This window comes from Sciurus vulgaris (genome assembly GCF_902686455.1).
Source record: "Sciurus vulgaris genome assembly, chromosome: 4".
NCBI lineage: Eukaryota > Metazoa > Chordata > Mammalia > Rodentia > Sciuridae > Sciurus > Sciurus vulgaris.
This window is the reverse complement of record NC_136464.1, coordinates 99,438,411-99,460,151: the sequence shown is the minus strand read 5'-3', so window position 1 is coordinate 99,460,151 and position 21,741 is coordinate 99,438,411. Positions and strand designations below refer to the sequence as shown.

Genomic DNA, 21,741 nt, shown 5'->3' with positions numbered 1-21,741 from the left:
TTTATACAATAATAAAACAAAAGCCAAGAAGTTAAGTGGCTTGGTCTGCTCTCCACAGCCTAGTAGGGAATTCAGACCTGTTCCCACCTCTCTCTGCTGTAGTGTCTGCATTCATGAAGTTGAGATGACAACAAGTCTACTTCTTACTGGGATATGATGAAGGTTAGGTGGGGTTGTATATACAAAGGGCTCAGACCAGTCCTGGCACAAAGTGTATGATAATGTTGTTTTCTGAGTCCATTGTTCTTTTTTGCATTCAACAGCCATCACCAGTAACACACAAGTTGAAGTACTTACATCTTATCTGTGCAAGTGATGTCCCTGAGAGCAGAGTGAGCTCACCTGGGAGCTGATGAGAAAATCAGCCTTCCACAGTTCTGCCCCAGACCCATGTTCTACCCCAGATCAGAATCTGTGTCATAACAAGCCGGGAGATTCTTATGTATGCCCTGGTTGGAGAAGTCCTGGTTTATGTGACTTCCCTGAGGCCTGGACCCCAAGTCTTGATGTACTAGTTTCATCTGTTCTAAGACAAACTCTTTTCAGGAGTCCAGTTTCCCTGAACACAACCTACATATTACAGGTGATGATGTATCCTAGTTGTATTGGTAGCATTTTTTTCTTCCTTAATGGGAATTTTAATACTAGTTTAGTTTTTGGTTGATGGAGTCTTCATTTCCATAAGATACAGTGTGTATCACTTCCTTGGGTATTTCTCCTTCTCATCTATTTTACTTTATCTACATATCAGGGACTCTGGCTTCTGGTTCTTTTTATTTCTTTATCCTGCCTGTAGTACAGAGAAGTGGGGTCACCTAGCTGCCTGCAACATGTGAAAGTGGGGGCACCTGTGCACCAGGTGTCCGGGGCTTATGGCAACTAGTTCAGCCGGTAACCTGCACATTGTGAATTGCTATGCTTAAGTTAAAATGTGAATTAGAAAGCTCCTTTACAGATTGGTAGGTGGCACCAGGAAACTGAGGGGGTGACCATACCTTAGGTGTGAAGAGATGGCCTAAATTGTTTAAATTTACCGCTGTAATCACCTCTTAGATTTCTCTCACATGTGCTGTGTTCACTTGGTGGTAGGTGGTCCTTTGATTTCTTCTTTCTTTTTATAAACCAACATCAGTATGGGCTTCATTTTCCACATTCACACAAATCCCCAGAAGTTTCCTTTCTGCATACCCAGCATCCTGAGCTAAAAGCTAGCTCAGTAAGCATCTTGCATATTCTGTTCTTTTGGACCATCTGGGTGATACCAGACATGGGGACTTTGCCTTGGTGACAGTAGAAATAAAACCAAATCGGGTGAGCGAATATACAAGCAAAGCTTTTATGATGGCTTCTACTTGAGAAGAGACACTGCACTGATGGAGAGTGTCAGGCTGACTCTCAGGACAAAAGAAAGAGTTTGATTCTTGGGTAAGTGGTGGAGAGGTGGGCTAGAGTTTAGGAATGGTATGGGCTGTGGGTACCTTTCAAAAGGTGTTTTTCATTTCCTGGGTGAACACCTTAATCTTGAAGGAGTTTTCTGGTCATCCTGGTGATAATCATCTTATGTCACATGGATGTAGCACCCTGTATAAACATGTCTATCCTGTGATAAGGATGAGTTGGGTAGCTGTTCGAAGAACACGTGGGTGGGGAGTGAAGAAAACACAAATCATGGCAAGTACAAGGTCAAGGGCCCAAGGGCCCTGCTGTTTGGTCACTTTTCAAGAGTATGTTCCTTTATGTTGTTTGAAGTTGGAGAGTCATGGTGAGATGACCTGGCTTTAATGGTAAATCTGGTTTCTGAGACTGTTAAGACTTTGAGAATGAGTGAAAGGGTTGGGAAGGGCACATATCATGCTTTGAGTAGCTAACTAGTTGTGAGTTAAGGTGGGACAGAGGGAAGAAAGTACATGCCATGCTTCTAGTAGCAATGAGTTAAGGCCCAGGGATGCATTTGCCCTTTTCCCCCTTGGTTCCTGACTGTTTCATGGAGCGGCTTCAGCAGATTCACAGCCATGAGTGCCCTTCCCCTTAATCCTTCTAGCTCCCACTTGCTTTGAAGTTAGGTAAAATGAACACAAGAAGACCTGTGCTTTTTCTATAAACCAAACTGGGCAGGTGGCCTGTGATGGAGCAAGATATTTGCCAATTAATCAGATATCTACTCTCTGGAAGAACCACAGTTCAAATCAAGGCCTCTGAGCAGGGAAAGAAAGCAACAGGGCAGACTCAGGCTAAATCCCTTATTTTTCAGACTTTGGGGTCAACAGAAGTGAGAGCAGTCTTGCAGCTTGAGGCAGCAGATGCTTAACAAGAGAAAGCTTGTTCCAGGCAGCCGCCTACAGGCCTTGGAAGGTGGGATTATACTGGAAATGTTTCTTCAGAGGGAAAACTTGGGGCACGCTATGGGATGCTTTGGGCTGTGGCTTACCTGGAATGTGCCCAGTGGGAAAATTTTGAGGCTTGAGTGAAATATTACAGCACAGGCTTCGATGACATCTGTCTGTGTGCTTGGCAAGAAGGGTCATGTAGAGTGATGGCCAAGATGTAAAGGGAAGTCAGAGGAGCCGAAAAAGACCCAAGCCTCAGCCTGTCACACCACACCCTCAGCTGGAGCGTTGTTATGTTATATATGTATATTTAATTCAACCATACAAATTGTTTTTATTAAAATAATATATAGAGTGAAAGAAATAATACATAGGGTGGCCAAGGAGCCTCCATGGTTGCTTCCAGAGTTCTGCTTTTCTTTCTCAGAGCTGCTGTGAGCCTTACATCCTTCCAGAAACATCCTTTGTTCCTGGCCTGGGCCTCCTTCCAGGCTCTGCAGGAGGACTTTCTTCTTCTTCTTACTCACCTGGCTCCTTGCATGCCCATCCTGCTTTCCTTCCTGCCCATCTGTCTGTTCCTTCTCTTCTGGGTATCTGCCCACTGCCCAGTGCAGGTACACTGGAGTCTTGCAACCTCCCACCTCCAGTGTTTCCCATATTGCTATAACTTCCTTTTTTCTTTCTCACCCAGGCATAATCTACCCGACAAAATATTTCCCAAGATGTTTTCTGCCACTGCTGCATTGCTTAGTCTCTCTCCTGAAGATACAGCCCAGGGACTAATAGTCACAGGACTGCAGGGACCTAGGCAGGCTCACCTCTCCACCTCCTTCATGCTTTTGGGCCCGATTGTCCCTTCCCTCTCAAGCCTTTCTCTCATCTCCCAGAGTCAGAGTGGTCAGTGCGTCTGTGGTAGCAGGCATGTCACTAGAGGGTATCGTGGAGTTTTCTTGGGTTTAACTCTTGTTGCTCTCACCTCATGAAGTTTGCTGATGACTGTCCTGGGTCTACAACGTCTGTCTTTTTCCTTAGCTCCATTTCAACAGAATCCATATGCTGCTTCTTGATCCAGTGACATAGTAGCATATCTGTTGGAACTGCAGAGCTATTAGAGCCAGCACAGCATTTATTCACCAGGATCCTTGCCAGCTAACTGAAACCTGTCTTCTTTTTGGATTCACGTGCAGAGAGCTCCTTGTGAATGACCTGCCACCCTCTACTCAGAGACATTAAGAGAAAAGAATGATTTTCGTTGTTATGGTGGCACTAAATGGGCATGTCAGTGTTCCCGGAACCATGTCAGAGTCCAGTCCACATTCAGGAGTCAGTGACTGTCCAGTGTTCACACCAACTACTGGGAGAGGCTTCATTAAATAGAGAGGTTGTTCATAGATGAACGTAATCTGGTACCCTGAAAAGCTCAGTGAAATACTTCACAAACTGAGCACTGCCAGTGACACACTAGAAGGATCATCCACCACGATTAGGTAGGATTTTTGCTAGGAATGCAAGAATAGTTCAACATACACAAGTCTATAAATATAACATCACATTAAGAACACGAAGCACAAACCCATGTGATATCTCAGTAGATGCATGAAAAGCATGTGGCAAAATTCAACATCCCTCCATGATAAAAACTCTAAACAAGTTATGTATGGAAGGAATGTGTTTAAACACAAGAAAGGCCACATATGACAAACCCACAAGTAACATAAAAACTCATATATCATATTCAACTCAAATCTCTATTGGGTAATTATGAAAGAGGGGGCAGACAGAAACAGGGCTTGTGCTGTGCTGCATTTTTATTTTGGAGGGAGGAAGTTGGGGCTTATACTTTTTTGGTTCAAATCTCTTTGTAAAAAGTTTTATTCTTAGAGGACACCTCAATTAAGGTACAGATTGAGCATCTGGATCTAAAATTCAAAGTGCTTCAAAATCTGAAACTTTTTGAGAGTAGAGTTCACAATGTTTCAGATTTTGGAGCATTTTGGCTTTTGGACTTCTGGGTTAGGCAAACTCAACTGGTAAAGTCTATACAAACATTCCAAAATCTGAAAACCTCTGAAATCTAAAGTACTTCTGGTCCTCAGCATTTTGGATAAGGGATAGTCAGCCTAAATCACTACCTTTGCTGCAAGGTAGTAAACTTTTTCACATTCATGCAAAGAGTGGATTATTTTTGTTGTTGTGTTTGCTTTTAAGGTCAAGACCTTGCTTCTCTTTTTTTTTAAATTTATTTTTATTGTAAACAAATGGGATACATGTTGTTTCTGTTTGTACATGGAGTAACAGCATATCATTTGCATATTAATACATTTACATAGAGTAATGATGTTTGATTCATTCTGTTATTTTTTTCCTCCCCCCACCCCTCCCACCTCTCTTTTCCCTCTATACAGTCCCTCCTTCCTCCATTCTTGCCCACCTCCCACCCCCCATTATGTGTCATCATCCACTTATCAGTGAGATCATTCGTCTTTTGGATTTTTGAGATTGGCTTATCTCACTTAACATGATATTCTCCAATTTCATCCATTTGCCTGCAAATGCCGTAATTTTATTATTCTTTATAGCTGAGTAATATTCCATTGTATATATATACCACAGTTTCTTTATCCATTCATCAATTGAAGGGCATCTAGGTTGGTTCCATAGTCTGGCTATTGTGAATTGAGCCGCTATGAACATTGATGTAGCTGTATCTCTGTAGTATGCTGATTTTAAGTCCTTTGGGTATAGGCCGAGGAGTGGGATAGCTGGGTCAAATGGTAGGTCCAGTCCAAGTTTTCTAAGGAATCTCCAGAGTGGCTACACTAATTTGCAGCCCCACCAGCAATGTATGAGTGTACCTTTTTCCCCACATCCTCTCCAACACCTATTGTTGCTTGGATTCTTGATAATCGCCATTCTAATTGTTTTGATTTGCATTTCTCTTATTACTAAAGATGGTGAACATTTTTTCATATGTTTGTTGATTGCTTGTAGATCTTCTTCTGTGAAGTGTCTGTTCATATTCTTAGCCCATTTGTTGATTGGGTTATTCTTGGTGTAGAGTTTTTTGAGTTCTTTATATATTCTGGAAATTAGTGCTCTATCTGAAGCATGAGTGGCAAAGATATTCTCCCACTCTGTAGGCTCTCTCTTCGCATTGCCGATAGTTTCCTTTGCTGAGAGAAAGCTATTTAGTTTGAATCTATCCCAGTTATTGATTCTTGCTTTTATCTCTTGTGCTATGGGAGTCCTGTTAAGGAAGTCTGATCCTAAGCCAACAAGTTGAAGATTTGGACCTACTTTTTCTTCTATAAGATGCAGGGTCTCTGAAGACCTTGCTTCTCTTTCTTTCAAACTCTGCAATACTGGTATTTTTCTCCCTGGAAGCATTGTCATACACACAGCATCCAGAGAAAAAAAGAACACCAGAGAATTATCACTGGGCCCCAAGAGCTCTGGAACACCCCTTTTGTTGGGACAAAGTCTTTCTTCTCTTTCCCTTTCATTTTTTGGTCTCTTCCCACTTTAAAACACTTTGAAGGAAATTTAAAGGGTAAAATACCTGTTTGCCCTTCCCCAAGTCCGATGGCTTTCCTCTTTCTGAGTTCTTGTCTAGTCTGTATTATGAACACTTAACTCACGTTTTCATTCATTTGGAGTGGTTTCAGGATATGTAATTTATTTTTAAAAATTCTCCTAGTGCGGCTTGTTTTGAGGTGGCTTCAGGTTTTCTGTGATGGTAGTGTTGAAATGACCTCTGCACACATAGGCTCTTTCCTCTGGAGTCTTTATTGGAATAATTCCTGGGAGAGGGCATGATCTGTCAGAGAGTAGAATTTTTATGACTTGATAGATGTGGCTAAATTGCCTCCTGGAGGGCAAGACTTGCCTCTTCTACCAACCACAGGGTACATGGGCTATTTTCCAGCAGCCCAACCAGAAGGGTCCAGCTTGTGTTTTTCACCCTCTTTCCCCTGAGCCCTGACTCCTGAGCGTCCTCTCAGAAGGCTCTTGACAGGACAAGTGAGTGTTTTATGAGTATGATTCAGTGTCCTGTTGCATCAGTTAAATGTGGTGTTCAATCGACTCTTCTAGAGTTAGCAGAATCTTCCTGAGTCATTCTGATGGAATGTCTATGTCCTGCTTCCAAGAAAACGTGTAGGTATTGGCAAGAGGCTGGCTGCTCACAAACCTAACCACAAGCCTGTGAGTAACAGTGGAGTAGCACTAAGCCATCTTTTATTTTCTCCTGATTAAGATCTATTTGCCTCACCTTCTCCCTGGTAGGGGCGTGGGTGGGGATGGCTAGGTCAGGTCTTTCTTGCCCTTGCTCAGAGCCAGTTGCATATTGTGTGGAAGGGAAGCAATGTGTGGCAAAGAGAATAGAAAACAAAAATATGTAAGACTATATCAGTGGAGGGAACTAACTCGTGGTTCTTGTTCGTTTCCCATGAGAACCTCATGAATCATTGTGATAGTTCTCAATTTAAACTTCCAGATCTGGAATTCTCTTCCTCTCTAGACTGTTTGGAAGAACTCCAAGCTCAGGATGTTTCCAAAAGGGACAGTCCAGAACCCTTGGCTCGTGTCTGAGTTTTTTCTACACCAGTAACTATTTTCATCCAGCTGACTCTTTAACATTCTGGAGACAGGAAGATTGTCAAAGGTACATCTGTTCCAACCTTGCTCTCAGTAGATATTGAGGTCCAAGGTCCTTCTCCTTGGACTCTGACCTTGGATGATACAAATTAAGCCCAACCTTAGGTGACTGAAGATGGCAAAGTCCCCTCCATTTCACTGTTGTATTTCACTATCTAAAACTAACCTGAAATAAACCCTTTGATGACTCTTCATTTTTCTATTGTTTCTTAGTTAAGGTGATGGTTGAGGAAGGTTGGAAGGACATGTTATGGCCTGGTCTACATTCCCGGGGAGCAAGTCTCTATTCCCAGTGGTGAGGCTGGTGGTAAAGTAAAAGGAGTATTTGCACAGAAAAACTTGACAATACAGGAACCAGGGTGGGGAAATAGAGCAAACAAAGCACAAGACCAACAGCTGGGAATTATACAAGGAAAAAAAAGCATGTAGAAAAATGAGAAAAGCCAATGAAAATGAAGGCATGAAAAATACATGTGGATTAAATAAGAAAATTAAATATAAGGGTAGAATGATTAGAGAGAAGGAAAAATAATTCCGTATAGCTGGCAGATCCATAGAGGCAATAGTCACAGGGACTTCATTCATCAAATATTGTACACCTCAGCCATATGAGACCCCATCTGTCTTTCCCTTCTTCTGAGTCTATCAGAGGACTATACGCAGCAGGGCATCCAAACCTTTTTTCTATTGTTAATCTTTAGATATATCTTGCCCCTTCCTCTTCCTACCCCACAAACAAATAAAAACACTAGATCCTGGGCTGGGGTCCTGGCTCAGTGGTGGAGCACTTGCCTCCTGCATGTGAGGCACTGGGTTCAACCCTCAGCACCACATAAAAATAAATAAATAAAGGTATTATGTCCATCCACAACTAAAAAACAAAAAGTTAACCTGAAGGTGAGGACCATGCTTTGAATTTTGGTCTCCCAAAAGGGTGGGCTTGGCTAGTCTAGAGCACCCAATTGTTTAAACAAAGTTTAGGTGTGGCTGTACAGGAATTTCATAGATCAGTTAATTTTAAGCAAAGGAGATTATCCTTCATAATCTGGGAGGGCTATATCCAATCCATTGAAAGTCCTTAAAAGCAGAACTGAGACTTCCCTGAGAAAGAAGAAATTCCACCTGTGAACTGCAAGGTTAACTCCTGCCCCAGAGAAGCCAGTCTGGCCTTCTGATGGTTTGTCCTGTGGATTTTAGACCACTAGCACCAGGGTCATAGAAACTAATTCCTTGAAGTCAATCAAAATCTTTCTATACATACATACATACATACATACATACGGTGGTTTCTCTCTATCTGTGGGTTCTACATTTGTGAATTCAAGCAACTGTGGATTGAGAATGTTCTGAAAAAAAATGACGTCTATACTGAGCATGTGTAGTCTTTTTTCCTGTAATTATTGCCTAAACAATGCAGTATAACAACTATTTGCATAGCATTTACACTGTATTAGTTATTTTAAGTCATCTAGAGCTTATATAAAGTATATAGGAAGATGTGTGTAGGTTTTATGGAAACACTACACCACTTTATTTAAGGGACTTGAGCATGAATTTTGATCTATGAATTTTGGTATCCCAGATGGAAGGGATGTCCTAAAACCAATTCCCCACAGACACCAAGAGATGACTCTGTGTGCACGTGTACATCTCCTACCAGTTCTGTCTCTCTGGTAGAACCCTGACTGACACATTTTTAAGTTTTAATTATACTTAAAATGTGCATCATAGTAATCAAGTACTTCATTTTCTATCTTGCATTTTTTTACTTCATGGATGATTATCTTATTTCCCTCCTACCCTAGCCTGGGCATTATTTTCAGCACACCAGGTACAAAGCATGTGCCTGGACCATGTGTATGTGTCAGTTGATTATGGTAAATCTCAGATTTAACTCAAGAAAGTAAAGGCAAGAAGTATTTCAATAAAGGGTATTACTTACCACTCTGTCTGGGTCCTACTCACCTGTGATTTCTCAGGACATGGTTACAAAATCCAGGTTTTGAACAAATAGTTATCTTGCTGTTTGAGTTTCTGTATGAGATTTTTTGAATCTTTTAACCACTTGGGGCTCTTCCTTTATACATGTGACTTGAGAATTTTACCACAAAATGAAGGAAGTACTGATAAATGTTAAAACTGGCCTTGGTTCAGGTTCCATTATCCAAAGAAGAGAGCTGTGCTCCATCTATTTTCCAAGAGTCATGTGTCAGTTCAGTGTTTCAGCATAAGCACTTGTTTCTGCCTGTTTTGCACATGGTTACTTATTGTAATTGTTATGGTAATTTTAGGTCACAGATGTCACAAGGCTTTGGGTGGAATTGAGCTCAAGAGCAATCCTGAGCTGAGCTGAAACATCCTAAATGTGAACCCCGTAGTTAATGCTGAGTGCAACGGGGAGAGGCTTAAATGTCCGTTGCAGCAATGTGAAATTTCAGTTGGCAAGGAATTGAACTGAACTGAATTGAATTGCCTGCAATTATTTTCTTTCTCTGGATTTAGCTTCTTGGTTAAAAACATAGACTTTGAGAAATCTACTTTAGAAATTCCACAGGGGACAGAAAGGAATAAAGGAGTGATGCTATCTAAAGGTTCTTCCCTATTCTAACTTGTTCTACTGGTATACAGTGACTGATAAAAAATAGATAGCCTTTCTCTAGGTGAAATAGGAAAGAGAAGGGAATATTTGGGAATCAGAGGACATGAGGTTCCCCCAAATGATGATGGTGTGCAGACCATCCCTCTCAAGTTGTAGATAGTTCAAAAGATAGGAATCAAAACTTAACCATTCTTGAGCTGGGATGTAGCTTGGTGGTAGAGTGCTTGCCCATCATTCATTAGACCCTGGATTGAATCCCCCAGCACAAACAAAACTCAACTACTCTGGGTAACTCACCTTTTGTATATTTTGAAATCCTTTAAAAATCAATTCTAAAAATACCCCAATTGTAGAAGAAAAGAGCCAAACCAAACAGCATTGCAAATGTAGGGTGGCTTCCATATTTGCATCCTTCACAGTTTGAAGGCTAAAATGAAAACTTTAGCTTTTTTTGGAATGTTGATCTGGAAAGCAAGGCTAAGGGAGGGTACTCAGGGCCCCACCTGGATGCCTTTCACAGCAGTCTGGAACCTACAGGGTGCAGGAACCCATAGCCAAGGCCATCAGGCAGCCTGGAGAGAGTCCCAGAGCCACTCCTCCTGCCCCAGTGCTTGTCAAGCAGGGAGAGGCAGGCAGGAGTGACAGTTCACATCAGATGGGTCACTTGGTGGTTCTGGGCATTACCATAGGGCTTCTGTGGATTATTTCTTCCTCACTGAGGCCCCTCCCTCCTTACAACTTAGTTCTTAAAAGTGAAAGGAGGTGATACTTTTCAGCTGTCCTTAGCAGACCAAGTGAACACATGGCAGGATGATTTAGAATGACTAGAAAACCCAATGAGATACCTTTGCATCCTCGCAGATCAGCAAAATTTTGCAGTGTGATGACACCCAGCATTGGAAAAGACACAGAGAGATGGGAACCCTTCTGATATGGTGCCAGAGGCAGTGAGCATGATGCAATGCTTTGGGGAGCAGCTTACCATTGTCTAATAAAATGACAGATGAAGGACTGCCTCTTGTAGGCCCCAGCAGTTCTACCTGGACATGAGCCAGAGCCTCTAACAAGAATATTCTGTCTCGTATTCAGGAACCATATACTAGAAACAATCCAGAGGCTCATGAGCAGCAGGATGGAAAATTAAACTGATATATCTTTTTTTTTTTTTTTTGTACCAAGGATTGAATTCAGGGACACTTACCACTGAGTCTTATCCCTCACCCCCTTTTATTTTTTATGTTGAGATAGGACCTTGCTAAGTTGCTTAGGTCCTTGTTAAGTTTCTAAGGCTGGCTTTGAACTTGCAATCCTCCTGTCTCAGCCTTTCAAACTGCTGGGATTACAGGTGTGCACCACCGCATAGGTGTAAACTGTGATTTCTCTAATCAACAAGCATGGACAAATATCAGACTACAGCTATATACAACATAGGTGTGGAGTTTTTTTCCTCTTCCTTTCTCTTTCTTTGCAGTACTGAGGGTAAAACCCAGGGGTGCTGTTCCACCTTTAATATCTTATTTTTTCTTGGAAGAGGGTCTCACTAATTTGCCCAGGCCAGCTTTGAACTTATGATTCTCCTGCCTCAGCTTCCCAAGTAGCTAGGATTAAAGGAGTGCACCACCATGCTGAACTAGGTGCATCTTTTTTGTTTTTGTTTTTGCAATGCTGGGAATCCAATTCAGGGCCTCATGCATGCTGGGTAAACATTCTGTCACTAAGTTACGCCCCACAGCCCTAGGTACATCTTAAAAACTTGATGTTTAGAGATAGAAACAAGTCACTCAAGAATACAAACCATGTAATTTCAGTCAACTAGAAGATTTGAAACAGCCAAAACCCAAACTCTCCTGTTGATGAATGTAAACATAGATGTCCAATCTCAAAAAGCCAAGAGTGGTTATTATTGATGTCAGGATGTTTATCTCCAGGAAGGAGTGGGTAGGATAAAGTGGGAAAGATGGGTGTGGTTCCAGGGGGTTTCCTTTATACTTATTCTCTGCCCCATGAGCTTGTGCATGTCTTTGAATGTTTATGTCTTGCACATACATATATACCCAACTAGATGGAAAGTGGTTCTTTGAAGTGGAGTTGCTCAGTCAGACATGACTTGTACTTGCCCCTTGTGGGTGGCAGGTCTGTGTCTTCATGTTGATTCTTTGACTCCATTCTCTTGAACCTGTCTCACCAGCGTTCTCTCAGATGAACTGGGGTGGTCCAGACACCTACGCAGACCTGAGATCATCTGTGACTTCCTTGGCATTGGGATGTGGGTGGTGGTGGTGGGGTGTTGCAAATCCTGCAACCACCAGCTGCCTTTGAATTCTGGAAAGTGTGAAGTTCCAGGAGGCCCCAATGGCAGGGGGCACTCTGGGGGCCCAGACCTCCCCAGGATGACTAGAGGGCAAAGGCTGTCTCCCTGAGGTCCCGAGGACCACCACAAACCCTCAGAATCCTCCCTTAGCATTCTGACAAAGGCTTTCTTCCCAGGTAGAACCCCATACAACCCTTTCAGGGAAAGGAACTCACACCATAACCCAGAGTGTAGGAATATGCTTGGTTGGCCTCTTGCCTGAGTCTCCTGGGAGTCAGATGTATAGTGGGTAGATGTGTCTCTTGGGCATGGGAATCAGGGCCCCCAGCCAAGGACTGGCAGGGGCCACCAGGGCTGCCAGTGGAAAAGGTGGCACAGTCAGTGGCCTCTTAAGATGGCTGGTCTCCCAGTGCTCTGTCTGAAAGAAACCACTCAGGAAAGAAGACCCAGAGTTGTTGATTCCACACTAATGCTACCAATCTGACCACTGAAAATTTAGGGGAAAATGTTGGCTTCTCTCATGTTGAAATGCCAGAGGTACAAAGACCCTTAGGTGGGAGTGAAAGGGCAGTGAATTGCTGGATCATGCAGATCCTTAGTTACATACCCCTGCCTGGTTCCTAAAGTCATTGGAGGCAGCAGCTGTATGAAGAATGAGCCAAGAAACACAGATGGTTTCTTGGATATTTAAGCTAAGCCATATAATAACTTGCCTCTTGCTTTGCAATTATCATTTGCAGAAGATTCTAGGGCCCCACCCTGGTAAATAAACCCTTGGTTCTAAACTGCATTTCGTCAAATAATGGCATTTCTTACAAACTCATTAAAAGCAGAACAAGGCCAGACTTGCAGGCAGGTAAAACCTGAAGCACCTTCTGGTTCTTTGGATGGCTCTGATCTTATACCCCACCTCCTAGGCAAATATCCAAAAAGTCCTTCTTGCCCTTCTCCTCTGATACTTGGTCCTCGTTCCTCCCTTGCCCTTCACCCTCTCCCATCTCTAAAGCACATGGTCCATTGGCTGTAGGATGGGGATGATGATCATACAGATTGATTGCTGGTATGGAAAAGGTGAATGAGTATTTGGCCATTTCACAAAACAGCCTCTTTCGGGATATATATGTATGTGTGTGTGTATATCTATATCTTCTTTCCAGAGAACTCATCCTTGTGCACTCCCTGTTCCCCATGTAGGACGGAGTGGTGTCTCCCTGCGACTTGGACCTAGTCATGTCAGATGGGCTGGGCATGCGATATGCATTCATTGGACCCCTGGAAACGATGCACCTCAATGCAGAAGGTATGCATCCGGGTCTAGGATAGGCATTCTGTGCTGTTGAGTATTTCCATGAGTTTTATGAACAGTTGAATTTTGCTGCTTCTCCTCCTCCTTCTCCTTCTCCCACCCCCGATGATTGAATAGAAACAGTAACATTTGTGGGAGAAAATGACCATTCCTGGTGATTCACAGATCTGGGATGGGACACAGAGGACTGTGCACTGAGATGAAATCCACATGGAATCTGGGAACCACAGGGCTTTGAGTGGTGACAACCACTTGGGTGGAAACTAAAAGGAAGAGAGGGACATGATGTGATAGGGACTTTGCTGTGGAAGAAAAAGTGGTATTTTCTTGAAGAAGGTGATGATTATTTACAAAGACAAGAAGAAAAAATGGTGAAAAGGATGAAAAAATAGGAGTGCAAACTTAACCAAAAGGAGCCTCTACTAAAGGTATCTTCTGCCTAAATGTGAATGACCTACAAGTGTGCTTTCCTTTCAGAAGGTCGGGCAACCACGAAGCTTCCACAGGGCAGGACCTGGGACAGGCACGTAGAACAGAGCAGGCCAGATGTCTACCCTGAAGCTATCTTCAGAAGCCCAGGGTGGGGGTGGGATCCAAACGTGCTTGTGATCCCGTTACTCTATGGGATCTTAAGAACAAGAATGAATTCTATCAATTAGATTTTAAATGATCCAACACAGCATTTGTAAAACAACCAATAAAACCTATATGAAATTAAAATGCATTTAAGAATCAACTCATGAAAATCTGAAAATAAGCCACCTAGATGTTGTGGCTATCTCTTGGGTATTAAAATGATAAGTAACTTTTATTTTTGCTTTTCTGTGTTGTCATGAATTTCTACGATTGCTGTGTATTACAACAGAGAAAGGGAATATTGTACACAGCTCCATGGTCCCGGTTTAGCAAAGGATGTTGAGAAACTGGGCTTTTCCAGGAAAAGGTGACCAGAGTTGTGCATGCATATATATTCCTGTATTTTGAGGGGGTAGAACCAGAATAAAAGACTGGACATGGCAGGCAGTGAGGTTTGATCTTACTACCATGTGCTGGCAGTACCTGGGACCAGCATCCTGGGAGGGACCACGCTGAGAGGGCGAATGAGAGTTCATGTTTAAATACTGAGAAGACACTCCTGCAGGGAAGGGGGAAGTTGGAGTTGATCACCTCTTAGAGTCTGGTTGACTTCAGTTCTATAATCTCATGATGCTTTGATAATAGTTCAGTCAATTCTCACCACAATAGTTATGAAATATACTTTCCAATAAATAGTTCAAGGCAGTTTTACTGGACATGGTCTTGTATACAGCAGATGCACATGCAATTTTGTGAGTGGACTGGCTATGTGTAGCATGCAAAATGCAGCCCAGTAACTTCTTTAAAGTTGAGCATTGCTAAGAGCATCTGAAGGAAAAAAGGAACCTCTCCTAGCCATTGGCATGCCAGTTTTGTAAGAGGTTAACCATTGGGCATAGGAAGATAGTGTAAAGAAAGATACCTTCATACAAGTGAAATAAGTGAAATAATTTTGAAGTAGCATTAAAATAGTCCTGGATAATTTCACATTTTTTTCAACCAGACCTTATTAGTGGTGAACATATTCAAGCATTTGAAAGGTTTACAGACACTGCCTGATAACCACCATAATTTTCTTTCTTTTTTTTCTTGTGCAAAATAAGAATTAGAGTATCACAAGAAATTGATAGGGAGAAAACTGAGAACAGTTTGAGTCTCAAACAAATAGAAATAGGAGCCAATGACATCAGAAACTCAAGAACCAAATGGGGTGGCAGACAGGAAGGAGGCCCACAACAATTTTTCAAAGCAAGCCGATATGATAAGAAGACCTAATTGACTTAATATGATAATGGGAGACGGATGTAGTTTTCAACTTCAGAGCATTCCAAAGCCCAGGGTTAGACAGTTATAAGATCTGGCTGGGAACCAGTGGAAATGTCCATTATTCTTCATAGTGTCACCCAGAATATATCAAGATTGGAGTGGGGAGGCTTTTTTTTTTGTTTTGTTTTTGCTGATATTGTTTTCACAAATCCAAGCATCTCAGGTTGACAGGCGTTCTTAGTCTTAAAAGCTACTATTTATCTATAACTAGTGCAAATATTTTAGGATTTGTTTTTAATCTAATAAAATAGTACTTGAAAAACAGGAGAGCAGCATGCTTACTCTGCCTTTTTGGCTACTGTAAAAAGCATCACCCATGAAGTTGACAAGCTCTCAGAATAGTGGTTCTGGCTTGTGGAGCCAGTCAGCTGGGTGCTACCCTGGCTTTCCCACTTCCTAGCCATATAATGTTGGATAAGTCAATTAATTCAGTGCACCTCAGTTTTCCCACCTGTAAAATGGAGCTGACAACAGTAAGGAACTCCCAGGGATGGTGTAACCAGCTGAGCCTCATGTGGTGGTGCATACCTGTAATGCCAATGACTCAGGAGCCTGAAGCAGGAGTGTCTTCAGTTGAAGCCAGCCTCAGGATCTTAGTGAGACCCTGTCTCAAAAAATAAAAAGGACTGGGGAAGTAGCTCAGGGGTAAAGCATTCCTGGTTCAATCCCTAACACCAAAAAAGAAATAAGAAGGAAGAAGAAGAAGAGGAAGGGGAAGGGGAAGGGGAGGGAGAGGGAGATGGGGAGGGGAGGAAGGGGAAGAAAGAAGACAAAGAAACAAAGGAAATTAGAATTAAGCCAGATGGAAGCACTTAGCTGGGTGGTTGGCACAGATTAGGTCCTTAATAAACGTTGTCTTCATACAGTTTTGTCTTGTTGTTTGTTTAATTTACTACTTTTCCACTATTTTTGTTTTTAGTTGTGTTTTTTCATTCTCTGCAAAAGATTTACACATGCATAAGAGAGAGATACAGAAAAAATAACATAGAATAAATACCACTTAGGACTTTTTCCCCCCCATTGTGGAAGAGAGAAACCTCAGAATTAGGTACCTGGTTTAAATGTCTGGCTTGTTTCTTCACTGAGTTTTATAATCCCACCTTGTCCCTGTTGGCTGTTTGGGTTCTCCTCATGTTTTCTCTTTTCTGTGAAATGACAGTATCTCAGGATCTGGTAGTCCCTGGAGTTCACCTCCAGGGTAAGTAGTTGTTTACTATTTTGCCTCACAAATTTCCTCTTTTGTGTAGACACTTATCTTTTTTTTTTTTTTTTTTTTTTTGAGTGGAGGTTGCATGCCTGTTGGGTTTAGTTCATTTTTGTGGAGCTATCATTTGCCAATGGAAATGGCTGAGCTGATGGGACTACAGGTGCTTGGTGACACTAAAGGAACCCCAGGTTGGTTCTGCCTCCCTGTCCGGGGCAAGTCCTCACTCAGGTTTGGTACTTTGATCCTGAGAAGAGACATTAGATAATATCACTTGGTGTTTTGGGGCCCTTTTTGATCTGCTTTAATAAGCTCTGTGAAACTCTGTCTCTTAAAGCAGGTAAATTGACGTAGGTGTGGGTTCATAAACTGGGTGAAAATCAGACTTCTCCAATGAGTGTAGCAATTAAGCAATCTCCAAGAAACTGAACACCCAGAGCGGCACCTGTGGCCACCCAGTGCGTGACAGCTGGGTCTACCTGTATCCAGGTCTATTCCAGTGCCCACCCCTGCCCGTTAAAGATAGGCAGAAAGGCTTCCTGCCTTGGCAGCTCCAGGTAGCTGTTGGTTCAGAATAACCCTCACCCTGGGGAGCTAACAGCTGAAGAATCCCAAGTTAATAGGAAAAGCTAAATCTCATGAAAATTAATTTTTCCATTTTTTGAAGAAATTCAGTTCAGAGTCCTATGAAAAGCTAAGCTCTCCAAGGGTTTTTGGAAGAATGGAGCTCAAAGAACAGAGGAGTGGAAGCTTAGAAATAAAAATATAGGGGAAGTCTAGATTAAAGAGAAATAGAGGGTAAGGATGAAAGGGGGGTCGTGTTGTGCTTTTCTCATTTCTGATGAATTTGGCATTTTAGAGTGATTCCCATTCAGTTCTCCTCTTATGGTATACAGAAGCCAAAATGTTGAAAATAAGTAAAAGCCCCCTTTTACTTTTGTCTAATGTGGAAAGAGTGATGTTGCAAACTCCAGTAACCATCATGACATTCTGGGACATTGTTGTTAATGATAGCCGTGAGGTGGGTCATTATCAACTCCTTGTATCAGAAGACTCAGGGAGCCCTGACAGGGTGCTGGGTGCTGTGTGGACGAAGTGGAGGGGCCACACACATTCTGAAATGAGCATGTGGTACCGGTTCCTTAGTTTTGCCACAGTGGGATTCTTCATCCCAGAGATTGGAGTATATGTCACAAAAAGGATTTTTATATTATATTATTATCTTAATTGTTTTCATGAACAAATGGAGGGGGTATTATGGATTGTATTTTAAAGAGTTTCACAATATTTTCTTCTATGTTGAAATGAATATCCCTTTAAAACCTTACAAATTCTATGAAAGGCAGTAGGGTGAAAGTTCTAGAAAGTCTCTGGGATATTTGAGTGATTTCAGGGATAGTGAAAGGTGAACCCTTGTTCAAGGAATGTAAAGTAACTCAGAGACAATATGTGGCACATGAACTGACTCCCTTGGCGTTGCTGCTCACATGGGAGTGGGAGACGGTTGGCTTCTGAGAGAATCTCAGGAGCTTCTGCCTTCCCTATAAGTGGGTGAATAAGCAGCCACAGTGAATTTTCCCATTTCTTCTGTTAGGGTTTGGATCTTAAATGTCCCTCAGAGGCCCATGTGTGAAATGCTTGGTGGCCAGCCTGTGGTGCTGTTGGGAGATGGCAGAACCTTTAGGATCTGGGGCCTAGTGAAAGGGAGTGAGGTCACTGAGGGGACCCTGGAAGGGGGTATTGGGACTCAGCCCCTTTCTCTGTCTTTTCCATCCTGACTGAGCAGTAAGGCTCCACCAAACACTCTATACTATGATAACACTTTCTTGCCACAGGGCCAAATCAGCAGAGCCAAACGGCCATGCAGTGAAACCTCTAAAACTGTGAGCCAAAATAAACCTTTCCTCTTTTTAGGTTGATTATCTTAGGTATTTTATCACAGTGAGAGAAAGCTAATTAACACATCTCCTCCTTTAATATTTTTCCAACTTACCCAATTCTCGTGTCTCTCTTAAATGTCCCTCAGAGGCCTAAGGAGGAATAAACTATATTTGTGTCTAAATTTTATCATCTTTAGTTTGAATAAATAAATAGAAAAAAATAAAGTAGTTACTTCCTTTCTGGAAGGAAATAAATGTATAATAATGTAAATGTAAATAAAGGTTATTTTCTGGTCTCCAGAATCATTAAACCATCTGGAATAACTGCTCAGGGCTGGAACATTTACAGAACCTTCCAGGATTCTGAGTTACCAAGTTAATACTTACGTGAAATGAAATGAAACGCTTTCTTTAAAAAATTACCCATCAGTTAATACAGATTCTAATGTCAGAAAAGTTGACAGTTTGATGTATTATCCCTTCAAAACACTGTCTCAAGACTTTAGCAAAACTGAAAGAGAAAGAAAATTATTTGAAGCAAATAAAATGGAAACCCAGAGAATTTAGGCTGACATATCAATGCAAGTCAATCAAAACTAAATCCCAAAGAAGCTCTTTATTTGTCTCTTCTTTTAAAAAGAGTATCTAGCACTGATCATCTAAAAAAAATATCATACACAGTTTTCACGGGATAGGTGAGAGCCAGACTTTGGGGTCTCTGTAAAGTCTGTTGTGTCATTTTTACCCTGATTCTTTTTAGTCCCCATGACCCACTGCTGAGGCTTTGTGGTTTTGAAAGATGTTAGAAATGGGCCTGAGGGTGTAGCTCAGTGGTAGACCTCATGTTTACCAGGCACAGAGCTCTGGGTTTGATGCCCAGCATCACAAAAAAGAAAAAAAAAAAAAAAAAAAAGAAAGAAATGGGCAAATGATGGAATAGCCAGGACTTAGAGACACCTCCATCTCCAGGATCCTAGGCCTGACTTCGGATACCTCTTGTCTCTAAGCACATGCCACCACAGCCCTGGGGCAGCAGGGTGAGGCAGGAAGCAGGTGCTGAGTAGACCAGAGCGGGTGCTATGGGTGAACTGGACTTGTACTATCTTCTCTGTGCATGTCAGATTCTCAAATACAGCCTCAACCTGAATCCACAGTGATTGTGCTTCTTCCTCCTCTTCCTTAAAGGATAAACCTCATCTTCATGTGTTTCCCCACCAAAATTGTAGGACTCCATGTTAGAATTCTAAAAATTGGATCAGCTTCTGGAGGGCTGGGTCAGCTGTGCCTGGAGGAAATGACAAGCTTCCAGGCCAAAGCTTAAGCGAGTGATAATACAGCCTATCTGCCTGGTACCTACCACCTTGTAAATGCTTGCTGAAGTGATAATTGAAATTGATGGCTTATGAGCAAGATGAGTGAGACCTTGACTTGAACTTTGACATCATTGGTTCATAGACAATGCATTCAAGCCCTGTACCCAAGTAACCTTAGTAATCTGTAGTTGGAGATGCTTTCTGAGAAGTGAGGACTTATTGTGATAGTTAGTAAATCATTGAGTGTCTGTGGGATGCACCAATGAAGGTGACATGACAGGCCTGAGGGACTCAGAGCTTTTTCACGGTTTTAAGGTTCAAGAGAAAGTACAAGGATAATGACTAATGGGAAGGGTCTTCTTTGCCCAGGGCTAACAGGTGATGCACCTCCTATCTCTGTTTTTCCTTTATCACCAGGGGGAGAAGAATGTAGCTAACTTGTCCCCAGGCAAAACCCTCTAACCAGGTTTTTCAATTTGGAGTTATAGAATGTTTTTGCTGATACAGTGGATTCTTTTTTCATATCATTTCAGGTATGCTAAGCTACTGTGACAGATACAGCGAAGGCATGAAACGTGTCCTGAAGACTTTTGGACCTGTTCCAGAGTTTTCCGGAGCCACAGTTGAGAAAGTTCATCAGGTATGTAGACTCACTGCCGAGAAACGGGCTGGCCTCACCTTCCCCTTTGCCTTGGGTGGGGCTTTTAGCTGGAATCTTGGCCCTTGATTTTGATGGTTCCTTTTTCCTGACTTTGTGCATGGATGCATCCTGGTCACTAGGAGACCCTAAGAACGAGATTTGGAAAGCTTGTGTTGATTGAGGGTTTTCTATGCTTCTTGTGTCTTTGAAAGCACTGTGTGCAGTTTACATAAATAGGTAAAACACTTCTCCTCCTGGCAAAGTATTTCCTCTTCATGCTGCTTTTTTCCTTCCGCTTTTCCTTTTCCCAGGCCATGCTCACGAAGGTTCCTGATGACCCAGAGCACTTGGCTGCCAGAAGGCAGTGGAGGGATGACTGCCTCAAGAAACTTGCCAAACTGAAGAGTCAGCTGCAGCCTGAGTAAAGTTCTTGTAATGCTACTGTCACTCCTCCATTAAAAGTCCTGTTTGGGAAAATTAAAAGCACTTGATCCAATTTAGGTTCTTGACCTAAAGATCTGGAGCTTGCTTCTCTGCATTTAACCACATATGGCAACAGAGGCCAGATATCTTCCAGTCACTTGGAGACATAACCCCTGGACTTGGATGTCACAGTAGCTCTTGGGTTCTGAGGTGTGGGTTTCCTGCTGCCTGGGCAAATAGTCTAAAGATTTTCACCTTTTCAGTGCAATGATATATGTCCATATTTTACAGCCAGTGATTGTGGCTTTCAGCTATTTTAATCTGTATTAAAATATTTTTGTAATTATTTTCTAATCCCTTTGTGAGTGCTCTGTAGCCCTGCATTTGTGAGGCAATTACCTTCATTTTGATGCTTATTCTGAATTAAAGTTTTTGATTCCATAATGACATCCTTTTCCACATGTTGTTTTTCTGAGAACAACAGCATTCAATTTTGATGCTTGGCATATTTTGGAATGATCACAATGAATGCATAATAAACAAATACTTTGTTCTGGGTACTTTATCATTCAGTCAAAATCCACCAATTTAGGCCAATGTTGCCCAAAGTTGGTTCCATGGTGCCCTGTGGCTCTCTGGTCAGATACATTTGAGGAACATTGACTGTCCAGCTCATCGGGACTCTTATGTTGGTAGCAAATGAAAGGATGCAAAGTTCCAAAAAAGATATCTATTAATTTTAACCCATCATTCCATTATCTTCTTCCAAAGAATAAAACAGAATTGGTGTTCCAGAGGGATCATACGCAGGGGAGCTTGGTACTTGAGAGGTGTGCCCCGGAAAGTTTTAAGAAGTTGGCCTGTGAGCCTGGGTTTGGGTAACAGGTAAGAGTCAGCCAGCTCCTACCAGCAGAGGGAGAGGGTGGGGAAAGGCCCTGGTGCTCTGGGAAGGAAGGTGGCTCCCTCTTGCCAGAAGTTCTGGAGGGAGGCTGGCTGGGCCTGATGGTGAACAACCCTGAGGGTTATGCCAATGGTTATTTTTTCACCTGGGACCAAAACAGTCTGGGGAGAGTCAGGATCCCAGCAAGTGCATTCTGACAGTAGAAGGGACCCAAACTGGAAATGGAGATTGCTGTGGTCCAGGTGAGGGCTATAAAGCAGGGAATGAATAAAGATGCTA

At 42.3% G+C, this 21,741-nt stretch overlaps 1 protein-coding gene and 1 long non-coding RNA gene across 4 annotated transcripts in view; one reads left to right on the top strand and one right to left on the bottom strand.

Annotated features, from left to right (window-relative positions):
- The window catches only part of CRYL1 (crystallin lambda 1), a 186,699-nt gene extending 165,691 nt beyond the window's left edge, over nucleotides 1-21,008 (top strand). For all 3 annotated transcript variants that reach the window (XM_079138878.1, XM_079138876.1, XM_079138877.1), the window contains exons 6-8: nucleotides 13,088-13,193; nucleotides 20,032-20,138; nucleotides 20,450-21,008. In XM_079138878.1, coding sequence (XP_078995004.1) covers nucleotides 13,088-13,193; nucleotides 20,032-20,138; nucleotides 20,450-20,563 — 327 coding nt within the window. In that variant the 3' untranslated portion in view covers nucleotides 20,564-21,008. The remainder of the gene's footprint in view (nucleotides 1-13,087; nucleotides 13,194-20,031; nucleotides 20,139-20,449) is intronic.
- On the bottom strand, nucleotides 669-7,733 carry LOC306660552. The gene is made up of 2 exons (XR_013763664.1): nucleotides 5,659-7,733; nucleotides 669-4,543 (listed from the first exon to the last, which is right to left on the bottom strand). It is a non-coding gene; the product is annotated as an uncharacterized lncRNA (long non-coding RNA).
- Nucleotides 21,009-21,741: the final 733 nt, after the last annotated feature.